Source organism: Theropithecus gelada, chromosome 19 (genome assembly GCF_003255815.1).
Source record: "Theropithecus gelada isolate Dixy chromosome 19, Tgel_1.0, whole genome shotgun sequence".
Lineage (NCBI taxonomy): Eukaryota > Metazoa > Chordata > Mammalia > Primates > Cercopithecidae > Theropithecus > Theropithecus gelada.
Window position 1 is genome coordinate 41586100 of NC_037687.1, and position 24235 is coordinate 41610334.

A 24235-nucleotide genomic window follows, 5' to 3' on the forward strand; every position below is an offset into this window, starting at 1 on the left:
TGACCCCAGTCCTCACGGGGTTTGCTCTCCTCTGCTGGCCGCTCCTCCTCAGGTTTCTCCTCCTTCTTCTTCACCAGCCGCACTTTCTCCAAAAGGCTCATGAGGCGGCTGCCCAGGGTGGTCTCTTCCTCTGGTTCCTCCTCCTCTCCATCCAGCTGAATTCCTGGAAGTGGTCAAGAAGCGGGGAAATGTCATTCACCAGTTTGCTTATTCACCTGCTCACACACTCACTTCTTCATTTGTGCATATGTGCATGCATTCATGGAGTTTTTCATTTCCTTTTTTTTTTTTTTTTTTTTTTTTGAGACAGTTTCTTGCTCTGTTGCATTAGAGGGCAGTGGCATGATCTCACGTCACTGTAACCTCTGCCTCCCAGGCTCAAGCCATACTCCTACCTCAGCCTCCTGAGTAGCTGGGACTACAGGTGTGTGCCACCATGCCCTGTTAATTTTGTATCTTTTGCTGTAGAGATAGGGGTCTTGCCATGTTGCCCAGGCTGGTTTTGAACTCCTGAGCTCAAGCAATCCTCCCCTCAGCCTCCCAAAATGCCAGGATTACAGGCATGAGCCACCACCCCGGCCTCATTTACTTCTTTGTATGTTCATGTCTTTGTTCATGTATTCATTCTATGAAACATTTATCTTTTAAATCAATTTTACAAATATGTTCAAAGAACTAAAGGAAACTATGTCTGAAGAATTAAAAGGAAATATGGGCCGGGCGCGGTGGCTCAAGCCTGTAATCCCAGTACTTTGGGAGCCTGAGACGGGAGGATCATGAGGTCAGGAGATCGAGACCATCCTGGCTAACACGGTGAAACCCCGTCTCTACTGAAAAATACAAAAAGCTAGCCGGGCGAGGTGGTGGGCGCCTGTAGTCCCAGCTACTCGGGAGACTGAGGCAGGAGAATGGCGTAAACCCGGGAGGCGGAGCTTGCAGTGAGCTGAGATCCGGCCACTGCACTCCAGCCTGGGCGACAGAGCGAGACTCCACCTCAAAAAAAAGGAAATATGATAATAGTGACTCACCTAGTAGTGAATACTAATAAAAAGGCAGATTGTTAAAATACAGAAATTCTTTTTTTTTTTTTTTGAGATGGAGTTTTGCTCTTGTTGCCCAGGCTCAAGTGCAATGGCGTGATCTCGGTTCACTGCAACCTCCGCCTCCCGGGTTCAAGGGATTCTCCTGCCTCAGCCTCCCAAGTAGCCTGTACCATCATGCCAGGCTAATTTTGTATTTTTAGTAGAGATGGGGTTTCTCCCTGTTGGTCAGGCTGGTCTCAAATTCCCAACCTCAGGTGATCCGCCCACCTCGGCCTCCCAAAGTGCTGGGATTACAGGCGTGAGCCACCGCGCCCAGCTAAAATATAGAAATTCTGGAGTTGAAAGATAAAATAACTGAAATAAAAAATTACTAGAGGGGGTTCAACAGCATATTTGAGCTGGTAGGAGAAACAGTCAGCGAACTTGAAGGTAGGACATAGAGATTATGTAGCCTGAAGAACAGAAAAGTAAAAGAATGAAGAAAAGTGGACCAGATGTAGTGGCTCATGCCTGTAATCCAGCACTTTGGGAGGCCCAGGCATGCAAATTGCTTTAGCCCAGGAGTTCAAGACCAGCCTCAGCAACATGGCAAAACCCCGACTCTATAAAACATTTAAAAATTAGCAAGGCTTGGTAGCACACACCTGTTCTCCCAGCTACTCAGGAGGCTGAGGTAGGAGGATGGCTTGAGCCCAGGAGGCAGACGATGCAGTGAGCTAAGATTGCACCCTGCACTCCTGCTGGGTGACAGAGTGAGACTGTCTCAAAAAAAAAAAAAAGAGCAAAGCAAAATGAAAAAAGCCTCAGAGCCGGACACGGTGGCTCACGCCTGTAATCCCAGCACTTTGGGAGGCCAAGGCGGGTGAATCATGAGGTCAGGAGATCGAGGCCATCCTGGCTAACACGGTGAAACCCCATCTCTACTAAAAATACAAAAAATTAGCTGGGCGTGGTGGCAGGCGCCTGTAGTCCCAGCTACTCGGAGGCTGAGGCAGGAGAATGGCGTGAATCCAGGAAGCGGAGCTTGCAGTGAGCTGAGATCGCGCCACTGCACTCCAGCCTGGGCGACAAAGCGAGACTCCGTCTCAAAAAAAAAAAAAAAAGAAGCCTCAGAGACCTGTAGGATGCCATCAAGTGTACCAATATATGCATAATGAGAGACCCAGAGGAAGAGGAAAGCGGCAGAAAAGTATTTGAATAAGTAATTGTCAAAAATATTCTAACTTTGATAAAAAGTAATTATATATCCAAGACACTCAACAAACTTCCAATAGGATAAATTCAAAGAGCTGTACACCTAGACATCTCATACTAAATTGTTGAAAGGCAAAGACAAAGAGAAAACCTTAAAAGTCAGCCAAGGAAAAGTAATTCATCATGGGTAAGGGAATCTCAATAAGTCTGTTAGCAGACTTCTCATCAGAAACCCTGGAGGTCATCCATCTATCCTTCCACCCAGCCAGCCATCTCTCCACCCAGTTCTCAGCCATCCATCCATCCTTCTCCTCATCCATCCATCTATCCAGCCAGCCAATTTTTACCCACTTCTTCTATCCATCAATTCACATTCCCATTCATTTATCTGCTTATAGCCATCCACCCAAATACCCATATAAACATATCCTTCCACATATCATCTAACTGTTCACTAACACATTCATTCATTCAACCAATAGTTACATAGCACCAATACTGTAGAGGGTTAAGGTCCGGAAATCTTAGGGAAACTTCTGGAGAGGTCTCAAGAGAAAGTTGGTGCAGGGAGGACTCTCTGATCCCCACTCCTTACCACAGTGTGCCAGCAGGTCTTGATGAAAGTCAAGCAAATCCTGTCGTATCTCTTCAGGGAGAGGACAGTCTTCCTCATCTGTACCATCTTTGAATTGCAATAGCATATTGATCTAGGGGAAGGTCAAAGGTTAGAATGAGGGTCTGAGATCCCAAAGCAGGAACTCTGAGATCAGAGAGAGAAGATGCAATTGTAAGTTCGTGTCTAAGGTCATGAGTCAAAGTGTGAGTTAATGAAGACTATTTGAGAGACTAGGGCCAGAGGTTTGAAAGGAGTCAGGGTCAGTCTGAGGCGACTCAGAGGTCAGGTTGGTTCACAGAGTAGGAGATAAATGTATCACTAGGGTCAGGGGTCAAGCATGGGTATAGAGGTTGAGGGTCCTCAGTGATCAGAGTTGGGAGATGTTGGGGTTGGGGTTTAGATAATAAGAGTGGCCAGTGTCAGGGGTCAGATGACCTGCTCCTGGGGCGGGGAGCGGAACTCGCGGGTACGTCTTGCAGTCTCCGCTGCGGTCATGCTGAAGGCTTTCATGAGGAGGCCATAGCGGCTCCGCTGGTTGGCCTGGAGCTTGTCCACATAGCGCTCCGCAAAGGCTGCCAGGGACTCCACACGGTGCTGCAACTCTTGGTCACAGAAATATTCCAGCAGGTGGCACATCTGTGGAAGGACAGGCGTGCAGGAGGAGAAATGGAGGTGAGATCATCAGGACTTCCTTGAAACTTCTCTTTCTTCCTCTCCCCTCTCCATGGCCCTGCACAGGTCCAGCCAACATCATTTCCTGCCTGGAACCTTAAGCCTGCCTTCACCGGCCATGGCGGCTCACGCCTGTAATCCCAGCACTTTGGGAGGCCGAGGTGGGTGGATCACCTGAGGTCGGGAAATCAAGACCAGCCTGGCCAACAGGGTGAAACCCCGTTTCTACTAAAAATACAAAAATTTGCTGGGCGTGGTGGCGTGTGCCTGTGATCCCAGCTACTCAGGAGGCTGAGGAAGGAGAATCGCTTGAACCCGGGAGGTGGAGGTTACAGTGAGCCAAGACTGCACCACTGTATTCCAGCCTGGGCGACAGAGCAAAATTCTGTCTCAAAAAACAAACAAAAAAAGACTGCCATCTCCATGTTCTCATCTCCATGGAAAACAGAGATCTTTCCACGTCAGCGTTGCTCACTGCCATATGCATTTCCACAGCTCCCCACTGCCTGAGGACAAAGTCCAGACTCACACCCCACCTACCCTGTGTCTCCCAGCCCAGATGGACAGAGGCTGAAAAGCAGGAAGCAGCAGCCCACCTGTAACTTCACAGACTCTGGCAACTTCATCTGCAGCAGCCCCTCCTCCAAGCCTTCTTCCTTCTCCCCTTCTGCTGCCTCCTCTTCCTCTTTTTCTTCATCTTCCTTTTCCTGTGCTGTTTCCTCCTCATCCTCTTCCTTCTCCTCCTCATCTTCCTCTTCCTCCTCTTCTTCCTCCTCCTCCTCCTCTTCTTCCTCAGTGAAGACTTCAGGCTCAATCATCTTCAAGATCTGTTTCACATCCTCATCGCCAAAGATGCCCATCACCTACAGGACAAAGTCTCGGTTCTTCACTGTGGCCTGAGAGGCCTCCGTCATCAGGCCCTGGCCTCGCTCTCCAGACCTGCCCCTCTTGCACATGCCAATTATTCCTTCATTGGCTGATTGGATTCCTCCCACAGCAGGAATGGCATCCCCCCACCTCGCCATTCACCCTCCTCAAGATCCACCCAGCTCCTCAGCCTGTGTCCCATCCACACAGCCCAGACCACAGAGCCAAATACGAGTGCCTCTCCCATCACAGGTGAGTGTCCTTTCTCTCAAGCCTAAGCATGTGCCGTGTCCTCTGGCCCAGGACACACCCTACGCCTGCATAGCTCCCAGCATACACCAGCTCTCAGTCAACACAATGAAGATGCTAACACATGAGGCGAGGTTCACACCTGTAATCCCAGCACTTTGGGAGGCCAAGGCGGGCAGATCACTTGAGGCCAGGAGTTTGAGACCAGCCTGGCCAACATGGTGAAACCCTGTCTCTACAAAAATACAAAAAAAAATTAGCTGGTTGTAGTGGTGCATGCCTGTATTCCCAGCTAGTCAGGAGGCTGAGGCAGGAGAATCGTTTGAACCTGGGAGGCAGAGGTTGCACTGAGCTGAGATTATGCCACTGCACTCCAACCTGCATGGCAGAGGGAGAGTTTGTCTCCAAAAAAAAAAATAATAATAATAAAGTTTAAAAGATGTTAACATACAGAAGTAAAGAGGAGTAGACGAAAGGGAAGAAGAGTGAGGGGGAGAGAGACAGATGGATGAATGGAGGGAGGACCGGATGGATGGCTGGATGAATCGAGAGTTGGAATGGTAGAGGTTTGAAGGAAAGATGAATAAGTGGATGATGATGGAGAGATGAAGGAAATGGTGGAGGAAGAGATGATGGGTGGATGGATGAGAGAAGGATAAAGGATGTATAGGTAGGTGGGTAGGTGATGGATGGGTTGATAGATGCATGAGGAAGTAAATAAATATGTGGATAAATAGATAAATTAGTGAATAGCCATGAGGGTAGGGGGGATGGTTGGCCACATGGCTGGATAGGTTCGTGTATGAAAAGTTGGGGCCAGGTGTGGCAGCTCACACCTGTAATCACAGTACTTCGGGAGGCTGAGGCAAGATGATCACTTGAACCCAGGAGTTTGAGACTGCAGTGGGCTACAATCATGTCACTGCATTCTAGCCTGGGCATGACCCTGTCTCTCACTAAATAAAATAAAATTAAAAATAATAAATAAAAACAAAATTAGGTTGAGCAGAGTGTCTTATGCCTGTAATCCCAACACTGGGAGGCCAAAGTGGGAGAATCGCTTGAGCCCAGGAGTTCAAGACCAGCTTGGGCAACATAGTGAGACTCCACCTCTACAAAAAATTTAAAAATTAGCTGGGCATGGTGGTGTACACCTGTAGTCCCAGGTATTCAGGAGGCTGAGGTAGAAGGATTGCTTAAGCCCAGGAGGTTGAGGTTATGGTGAGCCATTATTGTGCCATTACACTCCAGCCTGGGTGACAGAGCGAGACCCTGTCTCAAAAACAAACACCTGGGCACAGTGGCTCACGCCTATAGTTACAGCACTTTAGGGGGATGAGGTGGGTGGATCATGAGGTCAGGAGTTCAAGACCAGCCTGGCCAACATGGTGAAACCCCACCTCTATTAAAAATACAAAAATTAGCCGGGCATGGTGATGGGCGCCTGTAATCCCAGCTACTTGGGAGGCTGAGGCAGGAGAATTGCTTGAACACGAGAAGTAGAGGTTGCAGTGAGCTGAGATTGTGCCACTGCACTCTTCAGCCTGGGTGACAGAGCAAGACTTCATCTCAAAACAAACAAACAAAACCAAAAAGATGGATATATAAATGAATAGTTAGATGGGTATATGAATAAAAGGGCACATGATACAAGGGATGGACAGAAGGATAGGGAATGGTTAGATGGATGGGTGTGGATGTCTAAATGGATTTGTGGGTAGGTGGATGGGTGTACATACATATGAATGGAGAGATGGAGGGATAGATGAAGGGTAGGTGGGAAACGGAGGAACGGATGGATCTGTGGATGTAGGTATGGATGGACGCATAGGTGGGAGGAGATTATTATTGGACCTATGGAAGGAAAGACAGATTAATACATAAATGAGTAGGTGGATAGACGAACAGATGGAATGGTGGATGGACTGCTGTATGAATGAATGAAAAGATGGATGGGCAAATAGATTGAAACTTGGATAGATGGGTACATGAATGAATGAATGGAGTGGTGGAGAAGAAAAGGATAGAAAGGCAGATGGACTTGTTGATGGAAAGATGATCTATACACATGAATGGATAGGATGAATGGGTGGATGGAAAGGCGGGTGGAGTACCGATGGATTGATGCATGGATGAATGATGGTTGGTTGGATAGATGAATAGGAAGAAAGAAGAGATGAATAAACATAAATAGATAACAGGTGAGCAGATGGAAGGAAAGGTGAATGAAGGATAGGGAGATGGTGGAAGGATACATAGAAAGGTGGATGGAGGCCGAGCACGGTGGCTCAGGCCTGTAATCCCAGCACTTTGGGAGGCCAAGGTGGGAGAATCACGAGGTCAGGAGTTCGAGACCAGCCTGGCCAACATGGTGAAAGCAGTCTCTACTAAAAATACAAATATTAGCCGGGCGTGGTGGCACATGCCTGTAGTCCCAGCTACTCTGGGGGCTGAGGCAGGAGAATTACTTGAACCCGGGAGGCAGGGGTTACAGTGAGCTGAGATTGTGCCACTGCACTCCAGCCTGGGCAACAGAGTGGGACTCTATCTCGAAATAAATAATAATAATAATAAAAAGAAAGGTGGATGGATGCATAGAGGAGGGAAGGAATGGGTGGTTGGATGCATAAATAGAGCAGGATTGATGCATGTATTTCTGGAGTTTTGGGAATGTGGAAGAAGAACGGGACAGAGGGAAGCAGGAGGAAGCCATTACCAGCAGGGTGGACACGAGCTTGAGCACAGGCACAAACTGGAACTCCACGGAGCCCCCGACGGGGTCGCGAGCGTGCTGCCCACCGTCGCGCACCGCCTCCCCCAGCATCCTCAGTGCCTTGTCCCGTAGGGCCTCCAGCGGGATGGCGGGGCTGAGGCGGGCCGGAGCCTCTGCTGCCCCAGCAGCTGGCAGAGCGGCCACGAAACAGGGGGCCGAGAAATGATGCGGGGGCCGCAGCGAAGTGCTGACTCCAACTCCCGGCAGGCCGTGCCGGGGGTGACCATTTTCTGTGCTCCTTCCAGGAGGGAAGAGCGTGATGGCGCGGGTCTCAGGCGTGAGGGGCACGATGTATTCAGAGAGCATGGAGCGGCGGCTGCGGCAGGCACTTTCGAGGTGGATGCTGATGAGGAGGTCGTAGTAGCCTGCACGCAGTGGACCTGGCAGGTGCGCGTCCTCCAGGGCGTGCAGCAGCTGAGCCTGGTCCACGTGGCTGCACAGAGCGTGCGCCACGCGATTGTTGCCCAGGGCGCACACAGCGCGGTAGAGGCGCAGGGTGTGCGAGTGGAAGCGCTGCAGGTCCAGGCGCTCCGACAGCTCCAGGATGTCCATGCATCTGCAGCAGAGGTGGGAAACAGACAGGGACAGATGAATGAGCCTCCTGCATCCGTCGAGCCACCATCTCTTCCTCCATTTCCTTCATCATTACCCACCCATTCATTCATCCATCCATCTCTCCTTCAAACCCCTATCATTCCATCTATCAATTCACCCATCCTGGGAGATGGGAGACAGAGACACAGACCCCAGAGAGGCAGAGATGCTTAGATGAGTGTCGAAGGCTGCAGCAGGGAGTTCCAGTGGCTTCCCAGCTTAGGGTTCTGTGAGGGCAGTGGAGCTGGGTCTAGGAGTCTTTAAATGGTTCTGGAAGTCCCTAAGGGACCTGGGGGCCCCTGGGATAACTCTGGGGTCCCTGGGATGATCTGGGACTTTGTAAGAGTCTCAGCATCCACGTAGAACATCTGATGTTCCCAAGATGTGTTTGGGCCCCCAGATTGGGTTTGAACCCCACTCTGGCCGGTCTGAGTATACTGGTTGTGTTTGATTGCCATTAGAATGTAAATTCCAAGGGCAGGACATTTCTGCCTGTTTTGTTTTTGCTTTTATTTGTTGTGTTCCCAGCACCTACAACCACACCTAGCACATAGTAAAGTGCTCGGCATTTTTGTTGTTGTTGTTGTTGTTGTTTTTTAGTGATGGGGTCTTGCTCTGTTGTCCAGGCTAGAGTGCAGTGGTATGATCCTAGCTCTGCAGCCTTGAACTCCTGGGCTTAAGCAATCCTCCTGCCTCAGCCTCCCAAGTAACTGAGACTACATGTGCGTGCCACCAAGCCAAGCTAATTAAAAAGAAAAAAAAAAATGTGGGGATGGGTTCTCACTATGCTTCCTGGTTGTTTCAAACCCCTGGCCTCAAGCAACCCTCCCTCCTCCTCAGCCTCCTGAAGTGCTCAGATTACAAGCATGAGCCACTGTGCCCATAAATCTTTGTTGAATGAATAAATAAATAAATGGGTGTGTCTGGGGCCCTGGGGATGACTCTGGGTCCCTTTGGACATGTCTGAGCATCCTGAGTTATGTACAAGCAATACTAGAATGTCACTTCACAAGGGCTTGGTGTCTCCAGCCTAGAATACTGCCCAGCACATAGGAGGAACCCAGAGCTATTTGAGGAAGGAAGGAAGGAAGGAAGGAAAGGAAGGAAAGGAAGGAAAGGAAGGAAAGGAAGGAAAGGAAGGAAAGGAAGGAAAGGAAGGAAAGGAAGGCAGGCAGAAACTTCCTGGTTGAGTCTGGGATCGCTCCCATGTTCAGAGTTCTATTTTTTGAGACGACGTCTTGCTCTGTTGCCCAGGCTGAAGTGCAGTGGCGCGATCTCGGCTCACTGCAACCTCCGCCTCCTGGGTTCAAGCAAATCTCATGCCTCAGCCTCCTGAGTAGCTGGGATTACAGGTGGACACCACCACAACCAGCTCATTTTTGTATTTTTAGTAGAGACTCTTGACCTTAGGTCATCTGCCTGCCTTAGCCTCCCAAAGTGCTGGGATTACAGGCGTGAGCCACCACGCCTGGCCATTTTCAGAGTTTCTAAGAGTAACCCTGCCATCCATGTGAATGCGTCTGTGGCCCTAGGTGTGTCTGGATCTTCTGGGATGGGTTTGAGATCTCCATGGGATTCTTAGTCTCCCTGGGTATGCCCAAGAGACTCTAGGGTGCATCCGAGGCTCCCTGAACCATGTCCAGGGATCCTAGGGTGTACTTGGGGCCCCCTGGGGTGTTGCTGTGGGTCTGGCTCCCTGAGATGGGTGTGGGGCCCTGTGGAGTGGCTCTGGGCCCCTGGGTATTGTCTGGGGTCCCTTAGGGTGGGCCTGCGGTCCACTGGGATGGCCTAGAGGCTCCTGAGTTGAGTCTGAATCCCCCTGGGGTGTGTAATCTGGGGACGTCTGAGCTGAGCCCGAGTCCCCTGAGGTAGGTCTGGAGATTCCCGGGGTGTTGCCTGGAATCCCAGGGTTGTGTTGAGGAGGGGCACTGAGTCAGACCCAGACCCCAGAGGGCTTGCAACACCTGCCCACCCCTGCAGAGCTGGGCTGGCCCTGACCGGTTCTCCTCGGGGATGTGCAGCGCCATCATGGTCAGCGGCTCCCGGCACTGCACGGCCCAGCCCAGCCGCTCGCCGGCGCGCCTCGTCTCCACCTGCAGGAAGTGGTTGGGCATGCGGCTCCAGGACACTGGCATCAGCATCTGCATCTCCAGCCGTGGCGGGCACTGCGGGGCCGGGTTCTTGCGCTCGCTCTGGAACATGGCGGCTGACAACGGCATGATGTTCTGAGCACAGAGAGACACGCATGGGTCAAGATGGCCAGCCCCCTGTGTCCCACCACACCACTTCCAGGGAGACCTCTTGGATTGCCCCCTCCCTTTCAGTGACTCTGCCTGCCTCGCCTCCCCACACTTCCTGCCTCAGCCTGCCCCCATTAGCGCCCCCATCACGGCACTTGTACCTTCTGCTTCCCCAGCTCAAACTGGATGACGTTCTGGTGGGTGGGCAGGACGAAGACAGCAGGAAATAGCTTTGTGTTGGGTTCCACCTGGCAGGGGAGAAGAGGAAAGGCGAGGAAACAGGTGGGCTGAAGGGAGGGTTGGCTCTGGACCTCAAACTCTGGGGCCTATTTGCGGGTCCTCATCTGAGCGTTAGAGGCTCCAAAATGGCTCAGAGGTCACCCTTAAACTGTCCCACCTCTGATCCAGCCAGGCCAACCTCCTCCAACTCTCCCAGGGCAACCTGTCATCTGTCTCTGCACACATCACACCCCACACTGGGAATGCCTTTCCCATTTCTCTCCCAAGCATACTCATTCTTCAAAACCCAGAGAGTGTGGAGGCTCACACCCGTAATCCTAGAATTTTGGGAGGCTGAAGTGGGAGGGTCACTTGAGCCTAAGAGTTCAAGAGCAGCCTGGGCAACATAGTGAGACCCCATCTCTACAAAAAAATAAAAAATTAGCTGGGTGTGGTGGTCCATATCTGTAGTTGCAGCTGCTCAGGAGGCTAAGATGAATCACTTGAGCCTGGGAGGTCGAGGCTGGAGTAAGCCATGATTACACCACTGCACTTCAGCCTGGGTGACAGAACAAGACCCTATCTCAAACCAAAAATTAAAACAAAGAATTCCAGGAAGTGTCCTCAGACTGTCTTGCCCTGCTCCCATCTTTCCAGTGGAGCCCGTCCAGCCAGCTTCCGCCTCCACAAACAACACTGTCTCTGAAGCAGTCTTGTCCGCCAAACCCGATCTAATTGCACCCTGGGACCCAACTCCCAGTTTACAGGAAATACAGGGGACAAAGGAAAATGTTAAAACGCCACCACAGGAATGCACCGCCAGATCCAGGCTATGGGAAACCAGGCCAGCCCTCTCCAGATTTAATATGCACAGGAAGCCCCTGGGATCCTGTCAAAATGCAGATTCTGATTTGGTAGGCATGGGAAGGGACCTGAGACTCTGCATTTATTTAATTTTAATTTTTTTTTTTTGAGATGAAGTCTCACTCTGTCACCCAGGCTGGAGTGCAGTGGTGCAATCTTGGCTTGCTGCAACCTCCACCTCCCGTGTTCAAGCGATGCTCCTGTCTCAGCCTCCCAAGTAGCTGGGATTACAGGTGCCCGCTACCACGCCAGGCTAATTTTTGTATTTTTAGTAGAGATGGGGTTTCACCATGTTGGCCAGGCTGGTCTTGAACTCCTGACCTCAGGCGATCTGCCTGCCTCGGCCTCCCAAAGTGCTGGGATTACAGGTGTGAGCCACCACGCCTGGCCCATTTTAATTTTTTTAAAAGAAGCAGGGTCTTGCTCTGTCAACCAGGCTGCAGTGCAGTGGCGCGATCATAGCTCACTACAACCTCTGCCTCCCAGACACAAGTGATCCTCCTGCCTCAGCCTCCTCCAGAGTAGCTGGAACTGCAGGTGCCTACCACTAGGCCCAGCTAAAGGTCCTACAGCTCTGACAAGCTCCCAGGTGATGCTGACCCTGCTGGTTGGTCCAGGGACCACACTTTGAGGAGCAAAGCACTACAGGACAAATAGCCTGGTTCCTTCAACAAATATATTTCTAGGGGAAAAAAATGAGAAAGAAGAAGTGGAGGGGGAAATCTACATATGAAATGAAACTCAAGGTACACAGCAACCAGCTAAAATATATAACCCTGGGTCGAGTATGGTGGTGCATGCCTGTAATCCCAGCACGGGATTATATGCTGGGATTACATGGGAGGTGGAGGTGGGCAAATTGTTTGAGGTCAGGAGTTCAAGACCAGCCTGGGCAATGTGGCAAAACACCATCTCTACAAAAAATAGAAAAATTAGCCAGGTGTGGTGGTGCGCGTCTGTGCTCCCAGCTACTTGGTAAGCTGAGGTGGGAGGATCATTTGATCCCAGGAGGTTGAGGCTGCAGTGAACCAAGATTACACCACTGTGCACCAGCCTGGGTGACAGAGCGAGACTCTGTCTTAATAAATTAAAATAAATAAATAAAGGTTGAGTATGGTTGGCACCACTGCACACCAGCCTGGGTGACAGGGCGAGACTCTGTCTTAATAAATTAAAATAAATAAATAAATAAATAAAGGTTGAGTATGATTGGCACCACTGCACACCAGCCTGGGTGACAGGGCGAGACTCTGTCTTAATAAATTAAGATAAATAAATAAATAAATAAATAAGGTTGAGTACACTTGGCACCACTGTGCACCAGAGTGGGTGACAGAGCGAGACTCTAATAAACTCAGATAAATAAATAAATAAATAAATAAATAAATAAATAAGGTTGAGTAAGGTTGGCACCACTGTGCACCAGCCTGGGTGACAGAGTGAGACTCTGTCTTAATAAATTAAATAATTAAATAAATAAGGTTGAGCACGCTGGCTTACACTGTAATCCCAGCACTTTGGGAGGCCAAGGCGGGAGGGTCACTTGAGCCCAGGAGTTCAAGACCAGACTGGGGAATATAGCCGGACCCCGTCTCTACTAAAAATATAAAAATTAGCCGGGTGTGGTGGCGCACGCCTGTAATCCCACCTACTTAGGAGGCTTGAGCTTAAGAGGTGAGGGTTGCCATGAGCCAAGACCACGCCACTGCACTCCAGATTGGGTGACAGACAGAGTAAGACATTGTCTCAAAAAATAAGAATAAAAATAAATAGTAAATAAAATAGAATATATGACCCTATTTAGCTTCTGATTCAAACAAAGAAATGGTAAAAATTTCTTTTTGGGACGGCCAATTTTTGGGACAGCCAAAGAAATCTGAACACAAACTGGATATTTGATGATATTTAGAAACCATTGTTTTTTTTTTCTTTTAGGTGATAGTGTTATGTGGTTATGCTCTTTAAGATCATCCTTATCTTTTAAAGATACATACTGAGGCCGGGCGCGGTGGCTCACGCCTGTAATCCCAGCACTTTGGGAGGCCGAGGCGGGCGGATCACAAGGTCAGGAGATCGAGACCACGGTGAAACCTCGTCTCTACTAAAAATACAAAAAAATTAGCCGGGCGCGGTTGTGGGCGCCTGTAGTCCCAGCTACTCGGGAGGCTGAGGCAGGAGAATGGCGGGAACCCGGGAGGCGGAGCTTGCAGTGAGCTGAGATCCGGCCACTGCACTCCAGCCTGGGCGACAGAGCGAGACTCCGTCTCACAAAAAATAAAAATAAAATAAAATAAAATAAAATAAAAAATAAAGATACATACTGAAAAGAGATGAAACTATCTGATGTCTGCAATTTCCTTCAAAATTATCTAGTGGGTGTGGAAAGGAGGTAGATATAAAAAGATGAAACAAGTCAGGCGCAGTGGCTCATACCTGTCATCCCAGCACTTTGGGAGGCTGAGGCAGGAGGACTGCTTGAGCTCAAGAGTTCGAAACCAGGCTGGGCAACATAGCAAGATCCTGTCTCCACTAAAACTAAAAGAATTAGCTAGGCAGGGTGGTGCACACCTGTAGTCTCAGCTACTCAGGAGGCTGAGGTGGGAGGATCACTGAACCTGGGAGGCAGAGGTTGCAGTGAGCCGAGATTGTGCCACTGCACTCCAGCCTGGGTAACAGAGGGAGACCCTCTCTCAAAAAACAAACAAACACAAAAGATGAAACAAGATTGGCTGTGAGTGGGTGACAGTTGAAGCTGTATGACGGGGCATGGCAGTTTGTTATACTATTCCATTCTTGCATATGTTTTTAATTCTTCATTTAACATAAAGTTTTAGCTAGGAGTGGTGGCTCACACCTGCAATCCCAGCACTTTGGGAGGCTGAGGCAGAAGGATTGCTTGAGACCAGGAGTTTGAGACCAGCCTGGGCAACATAGTGAGACCCCGTCTCCACCATAAATACAAAAAAAAATTAGCTGGGCGTGGTGGCACGTGCCTGTGTTCCCAGCTGTTCAGGAGGCCGAAGTGGGAGGATTGCTTGAGTCCAGGAAGATCAAGGCTGCAGTGACTATGATCTCACCATGACACTCCAGACTGGGTAACAGAGCAAAACCCTGTCTCAAAAAATAAAAATAAAAAATAAGGCCGGGCGCGGTGGCTCAAGCCTGTAGTCCCAGCACTTTGGGAGGCCGAGACGGGCGGATCACGAGGTCAGGAGATCGAAACCATCCTGGCTAACATGGTGAAACCCCGTCTCTACTAAAAAATACAAAAAAATTAGCCGGGCAAGGTGGCGGGCGCCGGTAGTCCCAGCTACTCCGGAGGCTGAGGCAGGAGAATGGCGTGAACCCGGGAGGCGGAGCTTGCAGTGAGCTGAGATCCGGCCACTGCACTCCAGCCTGGGTGACAGAGCGAGACTCCGTCTCAAAAAAAAATAAATAAATAAAAATAAATAAATAAATAAATAAATAAAATAAAATAAAATAAAAAATAAAAAATAAAAAATAAGCCAGGCACAGTGACTCACGCCTGTAATCCCAGCACTTTGCGAGGCCAAGGTGGGGAGATCGCTTGAGCCCGGGAGTCAGAGACCAGCCTGGGCAATATGGGGAAAACCCACTTCTACAAAAAATGCACACACAAAAAAAAATTAGCTAGTCAAGGTGGTGCAACCCTATAGTCCCAGCTACTTAGGAGGCTGAGATGGAAGGATTGCTTGAGCCTGGGAAGTTAAGGCCGCAGTCAGCTGTGATCACACCACTGTACTCCAGCCCGGGGGACAGAGTGAGGCCCTGTCTCAAAATAAATAAAATAAAATGCAATAAAATTTCATAGCCAACAATGGATGCCAAAAAATTAAAATAAAGTCGTATAAACCCACCTTAGATAAATTAATGGATAGGTAGCTTAATATGTGATAAGGCCAATATCTGCAAAGTTGATAGCAGATTCCTGGGGGTGGGTACAGGGTGTTATCTATATAGTTCCTTCAATTTTGCTGTATAGTTGAAAATTTTCAGAATAAAATGTTGAAAAGGAAAGGCCACCTTAGGATTCTGGCCCATCCTAGCGTGTTCCCTGGTTGGAGAGAAGTCGGTGACTGGTGTCACCCAGCCCAAGAGGGAATAGAGACCTCTTTGCAAGGTCAAGGCTGGACTCTGGCTGAGTGTGATGGCTCATGCCTGTAATCTCAGCACTTTGGGAGGCCAAGGTGGGTGGATCACTTGAGGTCAGGAGTTTGAGACCAGCCTGGTCAATATAGCGAAACCTCGTCTCTACTAAAAATATAAAACTTAGCCGGCTGTTGTGGTGCACTCCTGTAATCCCAGCTACTTTGGAGGCTGAGGCAGGAGAATCCTTCTAACCCAGGAGGCAAAGGTTACGATAAGCCAGGATCATGCCATTTGCACTCCAGTCTGGGCAACAGAGTGAGATTCTGTATCTCCTCCAGTCTGGACCTTAGCTTCATGGAAGTTTCAACAAGGTGGTCTCCCAGTGACCTCTTGAGGACAGCCTAGGAGCTCTTTTTGTTCCATCTCTCTGAGGTCTGTCCTCAGGGGACATCTGTAAGGGCTGTCCTGGGATGCTGGGACATGAGGATGCTCTCACTAAGTTGCTGTGATCTGGACTCACCTGGAAAAAGGTGTTGCTCTCTTTGCCATTGGCTGTAAAGGTCATTAAGCCAGTGGCCAAGTCCACCAGGCACCCAATGACAAGATCCGTGTGGCTGATCCGGCCCTGCTGCCCGGGACTCACAAAGTCCCCACCCCACACCATGTAGCAATTGCTGCACTTGAGGCTGCAGGAGACAGAAGCGGTCACTGCACTCCTCGTCTGAGTAGCTCTGGACCCTGGACACCCCCTTCCCCAAGCTCCCGGAAACACACAACCTCAGAGTCCCATCCCCAAGCGCCCGCCCCCTGCAGACCTGAGCACTGAAACCCCTCGCCCCAGACACTGAGCTCTTCGGAGCTGGGATTCTTAGCAGCTGGTGTGGTGGGGAGTCAGGCTGGGGGTGGGGGTCTGAAAGGAGGAAAAGGAAAGGAAGCAGGAGGAGAGAGAATGAGATTACAGAGAATGAGAAGGGTGAGATGTAAGAGGATGAGAAGGAAAAGGAGAAAATGGAATAGGAGAAATGGAGAAAGAGGAGGAGGAGGAGAAGAAAAATACCAGGGCAGGAAGAGAAGAGAAAAAAGAGAAGGAGGGAAGCTTCCAAGCTGGGTGCCCAGTGCCCCAGAGCATCCTCCTGCTCCAGAAGGTTCCCAGGTCCCACAACCAGGCAGCCACAGAGCTGGTGTCGGGAGCACCCACTGCCTCCTGCCCTCCCCACCCTGCACCACCCACCTCCCCGCAGCCCCAGCACCTGCTGTGGATGTTGCCTTGTTCATCCCCCATGGTCACTGTCACGACCCGGACCTTGCTGAGGTCGAAGCTCATGTCGTGCTGATGGTAGTCAGGAGTGACCCAGCCCACCCACACGCAGCTGGGCTCCTGTCCGGCAAAGACCCTCACGGAGTAATAGTACTGGGGACACAGGAGGGGAACCAGTGGTCAGTCTGGAAGTCTGGGAACTCAGGCTCCCTGGGACTTGAAATTAGTTTCCCTGGACCGTTGGGTCCTCTGGGAATTTAACAGGAATTTGTTGAATCTGAGACCCCCACCCCCTGGTTATGTCTGTTTCTGTGTCAATTTGTGCAATTCTATATTTAGGAGTCCCTTGGGAATATTGTGTGACAACGCCATGTTTGGGTTCCTCCCAGGTTACAGCAGACTGACAAATAAATAATGGCAGGTCGGGCGCGGTGGCTCATGCCTGTAATCCCAGCACTTTGAGAGGCTGAGGCAGGTGGATCACCTAAGGTCAGGAGTTTGAGACCAGCCTGACCAATATGGTGAAACCCTATCTCTACTGAAAGTACAAAAATTAGCCAGGCGTGGTGGCGGGCGCCTGTAGTACCAGCTACTCGGGAGGCTGAGGCAGGAGAATCACTTGAACCTGGGAGGCAGAGGTTACAGTGAGCTGAGACTGCACCACTGCACTCCAGCCTGGGTGACAGAGCGAGATGCCATCTCAAAATAAATAGATACAAAAAATAATCAAATAATTGCTCACAAATAGCACCAACTGTGCTAAGGTCTTTGTTTTCTTTCTTTCTTTTTTTTTTTTTTTCCTGAGTTGCGATCTCCCTCTGTCACCCAGGCTGGAGTGCAGAGGCACCACCATAGCTCACTGCAGCCTCAAATTCCTGGATTTAAGTGATCCTCTCACCTTGGCCTCCCAACATTCTGGGACTACGGGTGAGAGCCACAGTGCCAGGCCTGTTCTTCTAAGGTCTTTACACAGATGAACTCACTTCATCCTCCATATCAGGTAGGTATAATTTTTACCCCCATTCTACTGATGGGAAACCATAGCACCTCCATAGGACAGAAGGCAAAGAGTGGTGAAATGACTTGCCCAAGTGGCACCCAGGCGGCCCACGATCCTAACCTCGAGGCCAGGGATCCCCAAACCCAGGCTGTGGACTGGTACCAGGATCCAAGCCACCTAGGGTGAGCACTCCTTGTAAGAATCTACAGCTGGGAGTGGTGGCTCATGCCTGTAATCCCAGCACTTTGGGAGTCCGAGGCAGGAGGATCATTTGAGGTTGGGGATTCGAGACCAACCTGGCCAACATGGTGAAACCCCGTTTCTACTAAAAATACAAAAATTAGGCCACGCACGGTGATTCATGCCTGTAATCCCAGCACTTTGGGAGGCAAGGCAGACAGATCACGAGGTCAGGAGTTCGAGACCAGCCTGGCCAATATGGTAAAACCCCGTTTCTATTAAAAATACAAAAATTAGCCAGGCATGGTGGCGTGTGCCTATAGTCTCAGCTACTCGGGAGGCTGAGGCAGAAGAATCGCTCGAAGCCGGGAGGCAGAGGTTGCAGTGAGCCAAGATCGCGCCACCGCACTCCAGCCTGGGCGACAGACTGAGACTCCATCTCAAAAAAACAAAAAACAAAAATTAGCTGGGCATGGTGGTAGGAGCCTGTTATCCCAGCTGCTCAGGAGGCTGAGGCAGGAGAATCGTTTGAACCCAGGAGGCAGAGGTTGCAATGAGCCGAGATCGTGCCACTGCACTCTAGATTGGGCAACAGAGCAACACTCCATCTTAAAAAAAAAAAAAAAAAAAAGAAAGAAAGAAAAAAAAAACAAAACAGAATCTATGCCTGATGATCCAAGATGGAACATTTCATCCTGAAACCATCCCTCCCCACATCCCCACATCCCCACATCCCTGGTCCATGGAAAAACTGTCTTCCATAGAATTGGTCCCTGGTGCCAAAATAGTTGGGGAGCACTGCACTAGGCTGTCTGTCTATGAAATATTTTGGATTTGGGGAATCCCAAAACTATATTAAGACAATTATGAATTTTTGTTCCCAGTAATATATTAGAGTAGGTATTACATTGAAGGTACTGTGTTTATATGGGTGAGCCCAAATGTTGGGGTCCCTAGTCTGTAATGGCTTGTGCCCTGGCTTTGGGGATCCCCGGGAGTTATATCAGTGTGCTGTGCACCTCTACTGTACCCCCTGCCATTTGTGGGCCAGTAGCTATATGGACTTAGGGGTTCAAAGAATTAAATCCGTGTGTGCCATATTTTGTGAGTTTCTAGTGTATATTGGGGAGTCCCCAGTGTAAGGTGGGCAGTTACTGGGGACTGTCACACTAAACTTGGAAATTCAGGAGTGCCTATGCTATGCGGGGGGACCCCAAAATTGAGGGTTCCTGATCCACACCGTGGTAGTGTTGAGAATGATCTCAGGGTCATCGCGGTTGTCTGCAGGCACCACGTCGTGAGGAAGCCGAGGCAGCGTGGGGGTGGCCGGTGGTTGGGTCATCATGGCGACCTTCTTGGCCTTGAATAAGAAGCTGGTGGTGGGAGGAGAGGCGCCATAAGAACCAGCTTTCAAGCCCAGCCCTCCCACTGCAACATTCATGCCCCCCACATCCGGCTTGGATACACCCTGCTTCTAATACCCCAGGTATGGCCTCTAGAAGGCTGGCTTCCCACCTACCCCAGCCTAATCCGTTCTGGAAGTGTTGTGCTCTGCGCTTGTGGATGCTGAGTTACCCAAATTAAAGGTGCCTTCTGGGAATATGGAGGTCCCCACTGGAGCATATGGGGGTCCCCCTAAGTCAGCATTTCCCACATGCATTTCTCAGATGGGTGCTAAATGCACTTGGAAAAGGATAAGTCTTCATTGTGCGGCACTGTTTTGTACACTGCAAGGTAGGTGGAACCCCGGGGCCTCCGCCGAGCAGCAGCAGCCCCTCCCAAACTGTAATGACCACAAAGACTCCATCATTTCCAAATATCCACCAAGAGACACAATGGGTTTTCAATTCCATTGAAAACCACTGCTATTGTTACGTATCACCTGAGGTCAGGAGTTTGAGACCAGCCTGGCCAACATGGTGAAACCGTCTCTACTAAAAATACAAAAATTAGGCAGATGTGGTGGTGCATGCCTGTAGTCCCAGATACTCAGGAAGCTGGGGCAGGAGAATTGCTTGAACCCAGGAGGCGGAGACTGCAGAGAGCCGAGATTGTGCCACTGCACTCCAGCCTGGACAACAGAGCGAGACTCCGTCTCAAAAAAAAAAAAAAAAGGAGCCAGGCATGGTGTCTCACGCCTGTAATCTCAGCACTTTGGGAGGCTGAGGTGGGTGGATCATCTGAGATCAGGAGTTTGAGACCAGCCTGGCCAATATGGCAAAACCCCGTCTCCACTAAAAATACAAAAATTAGCCAGGCATGGTGGCGCATGCCTGTAATCCCAGCTACTCAGGAGGCTGAGGCAGGAGAATCACTTGAACCCGGGAGGCAGAGATTGCAGGGAGCTGAGATTGCACCATTGCACTCCAGTCTGGCAACAGAGACTGACTCCATCTCAAAAGAAAAAAAAAAAAAAAAAAGGAAAACAGGAAAACCACTGCCATTGTAGGGAAAAAGCAGATTTAGTACCTTCTCAGAGTCTCCCTTTAAGTCAGCTTTTGGGGGGTACATTTGTGACACAGAAAGGATCCCCATTTAGAAGACCACTGGGTGTTCACTGGGATGCCTTAGGGTGCAGTAAACTCTCCTAGAGAGATACTGAAGTCCCTTTTAGTGTCCACGGATGATAAGGTCCATTGGGCGAAGCCCTTTGGGGCCCTCCAAGTACTGAAGGATAATAGAGCTCTCCATACAGATAGTAGGGTACCCAATTATATATCCTTGGGGACATTAGGACATCCCGGGAAAAAATGGGGTTCACTGGAGACATGATAGGATTCATCCATGTATTTATCAAGAATACAAGGAGTATTCTTACTCCACTTAGCATATATGGGGCTACTTTGGGGTACAATGGGGGTTTCTCAGGTTACTGTGGCTGCCAACTTAGGGGGTCCCAAGGCAGCCCCCAATCCCCACTCTGGGCCCCCTCGACTCACCCTCTCTTCTTGTTCTTCTCGGTGGTGGCGTCCTTCTCATTCTCAGCCCTGGCGGGCTGTGCCTCTCCCCCCGCCTGCGGGGTGCCCCCGGGGGAGCCCTCCTTCGCAGTCCCTTCTTTGCCGTTCTCGGCCTCGCCCCAGCCCCCAGCTGAGCGGCGCAGGTTTTCGTAGTCAGGGTCGGGTTCCGCCGCCCGGGCCTCGTCCTCGGCGGGGGGCTGCAGGCCGGGGGGTGCCAGCGGGGTGGCCCCTGCGGTGCAGCGGAAGTGCTGGTGGAACTGGACTGGGAGGCTCAGTCGCAGGAAGAGCATCTCCACCAGGCTGTTCTGGGAGCCCCAGGTGCGGTGAGTCAGACGCAGACACGGGGGCGTGTCCACAGTGCCGTCCACTCGGGCTACCTGGGGTGGCAGGGAATGGAGCACTGAGCTGGGCAGGTGGGCTAGGCCAGGCCGTTGGTCCCACACCTGGTCACCCACAGAGCCACCATTAGGCCACAGAGCACCCGTGTGGGAATTAGTCAAGGGCGCCCCCTCCTGCAGGCGGATGAAGCTCCCGGCCGGGTACACCGCTGGGCCCAGGGGTGCTTGCAGCCTTCTGCAGCCTTTCTTTGGGCATCGTGTACAGTGACAGCCCTGGACACACACTGGAATCAACTGGGGTAACTTCCAAAACCTACCTACATCCATCCAACCATCCATTCTGTCATTCTGTAACCCGGCAGCTCAACCTCAATGAATTTTTTTTTTTTTTTTTTTTTTTGAGATAGTCTTGCTCTGTAGCCCAGGCTGGAGTGCAGTAGCAGGATCTCCACTCACTGCAACCTCCACCTACAGGGTTCAAATGATTCTCTTGTCTCAGCCTCCTGAAAATTTGCCCCAAAACTGTGCGTACAAGATTCTTTGTTCTCAGACTTCTTTTTTTTTTTTTTTCTTGAGACAGAGTCTCACTCTGTTACCTAGGCTGGAGTGCAATTTTACGATCTTGGCTTACTGCAACTTCTGCCTCCTGGGTTCAAGCACGAGCCAACATGCCTGGCTAATTTTTGTATTTTTGGTAGAGACAGGGTTTCACCATGTTGCCTAGGCTGGTCTTGACCTCCTGAGCTCATGTGATCTGCCTGCCTCAGTCTCCCAAAGTGTTAGGATTACAGGCGTGAACCACCACCCCCAGCCAAGTTTCCCCTTTTTAAACCCTTGCTTTCCCCCACAGATTTGAAGTGGTTGCTTTGGATGGGAATCCAGTCACTTCTCCATGACTAGTTTTGGTGAATAAAGTCATTCTCTTTCTATCAGACCTTGATCTTGTTAACCAGACTCTGTAACTGATGAGCAACTGAACCTGTGTTCAGTTACAATTCCACGAATAGCGGCCGGGCGCAGTGGCTCATGCCTGTAATCCCAGCACTTTGGGAGGCTGAGGCGGGCTGATCACCTGAGGTCAGGAGTTTGAGACCAGCCTGGCCAACATGGTGAAACCTCGTCTCTACTAAAAATACAAAAAATTAGCCAGGCGTGCTGGCGCGTGCCTATAATTCCAGCTACTAAGGAGGCTGAGGCAAAAGAATCGCTTGAATCAAGGAGGTGGAGGTTGCGGGGAGCTGAGATCTTGCCACTGGCCTCCAGCCTGGGTGACAGAGTGAGACCCTGTCTCAAAAAACAAAAAACAAAAACAATGGACTCTCGAAAGTCTTCTAGAGACTCGGTAAACAATGACAGCTGTTCTCTTTTGGGCCGGGCGCCATGGCTCACGCCTGTAATCCCAGCACTTCGGGAGGCCGAGGCAGGTGGATCACGAGGTCAGGAGATCGAGACCATCCTGGCTAACACGGTGAAACCCTGTCTGTACTAAAAAAATACAAAAAATTAGCTGGGTGTGGTGGCAGGCGTCTATAGTCCCAGCTACTCCGGAGGCTGAGGCAGGAGAATGGCGTGAACCCGGGAGGCGGAGCTTGCAGTGAGCCGAGCCTGGGTGACACAGCGAGACTTAGTCTCAAAAAAAAAAAAGACAAAGTTGTTCTCTTTCATGCCCCTCCTCAGGTTAACCTCTCCAAGGACCAGTTGCCAAGATGAACCTAGGTACTCCTTGCCAGCCAATGAATTTGCCCCAAAACTATGCATACAAGATTCTTTGTTCTCAGAATCTTTTTTTTTTTTTTTTTTTGAGACTGAGTTTCGCTCTGTCACCCAGGCTGGAGTGCAATGGTGCAATCTTGGCTCACTGCAACCTCTGCCTCCTGGGTTCAAGCGATTCTCCTGCCTCAGCCTCCCGAGTAACTGGGATTATACGCGCCTGGCACCATGCCTGGTTAATTTTTTGTATTTTTAGAAGAGATGGGGTTTCACCATGTTGGCCAGGCTGGTGTCAAATTCCTGACCTCAGGTGATCCACCCACGTCAGCCTCCCAAAGTGCTGGGATTACAGGCATGAGCCACCGAGCCTCGCCTGTTCTCAGACTCCCTATTTAGGGGTTTCTTTTCTATCCTCTTTCTCCCCTGTCTTATAAATCTGGTTTCTGCCTTCACTCTTTTTTCTTAGAGACAGGTCTTGCTCTGTCACCTGGGCTGGAATGTACTGGTGCAACCACGGTTCACTGCAGCCTCGAAATCCTGAGCTCAAACAATCCTCACACTTCAGCCTCCCAAGTAGCTGGGACCACAGGCACATACCACCATGCCCGAATAATTTTGTTTATTCTGTGTAGAGACAGGGTTTTGCTATGTTGCCCAGGCTGGTCTTGAATTCCCAGGCTCAAGTGATCCTCCCACCTTGGCCTCCCAAAGTGCTGAGATTATAGGCGTGAGCCACCGCATCCAAGCAGCCTTTGCTCTTTAGCGACAGTCTACTGACTGATCTCCCTCCTGTGATTTGCATTCAAAGTAACTAACAATGTCTCTGAGTTATTCTTTCATAGTAACCAATTTCCCATCTTAGCACACCACAGATCCGCTCTGCCTGTTCTTGAACTTGCTGTGAATGGAATCCCACAGCCTGTGCTGTCTTGTCTCTGGCTTGTTCTACTCGACATTATGTCTGAGATTCGTCCACATGGCTGTGTGTATTTCCATGTATTCATTCTCACTGCTGTGTAGCATGCTGTGCCTTGGGCTGGGGACATCTGGTAGTGGCAGGTGTCAGGAACTCCGCATCCACTCCGCAGTACTGCCCCGTCCCAGCCACCTCTAAGGTCCTTCTGACTGCACTCTCACCTCCTACAATCCACTGCCAATAGGGACCTTTCCAAAACTCAGACCTCAACTGGACGTTCCCATACTTAAAACTCATTTTGCAGAGTCCTTTTGTTTTGTTCTTTTTTGTCTCCTTTTGTCTCGCTCTGTCGCCCAGCCTGGAGTGCAGTGATGCAATCTCAGCTCACTACAACCTCCACCTCCTGAGTTTTTTTTTTTTTTTTTTTTTTTTTTT

The 24235-nt window shown here is 50.2% G+C and overlaps 1 protein-coding gene across 2 annotated transcripts in view; it reads right to left on the bottom strand.

The window, feature by feature from the left end:
* The window catches only part of RYR1 (ryanodine receptor 1), a 160168-nt gene that overhangs the window by 95944 nt on the left and 39989 nt on the right, over positions 1-24235 (bottom strand). For both annotated transcript variants that reach the window (XM_025369191.1, XM_025369190.1), the window contains exons 28-38: positions 20819-21213; positions 19120-19252; positions 16692-16852; positions 15962-16127; positions 10410-10496; positions 10007-10233; positions 7358-7970; positions 4122-4388; positions 3289-3489; positions 2833-2944; positions 17-163 (exon numbers count right to left, since the gene is read on the bottom strand). In XM_025369191.1, the coding sequence (XP_025224976.1) occupies positions 17-163; positions 2833-2944; positions 3289-3489; positions 4122-4388; positions 7358-7970; positions 10007-10233; positions 10410-10496; positions 15962-16127; positions 16692-16852; positions 19120-19252; positions 20819-21213 (2509 nt within the window). The remainder of the gene's footprint in view (positions 1-16; positions 164-2832; positions 2945-3288; positions 3490-4121; positions 4389-7357; positions 7971-10006; positions 10234-10409; positions 10497-15961; positions 16128-16691; positions 16853-19119; positions 19253-20818; positions 21214-24235) is intronic.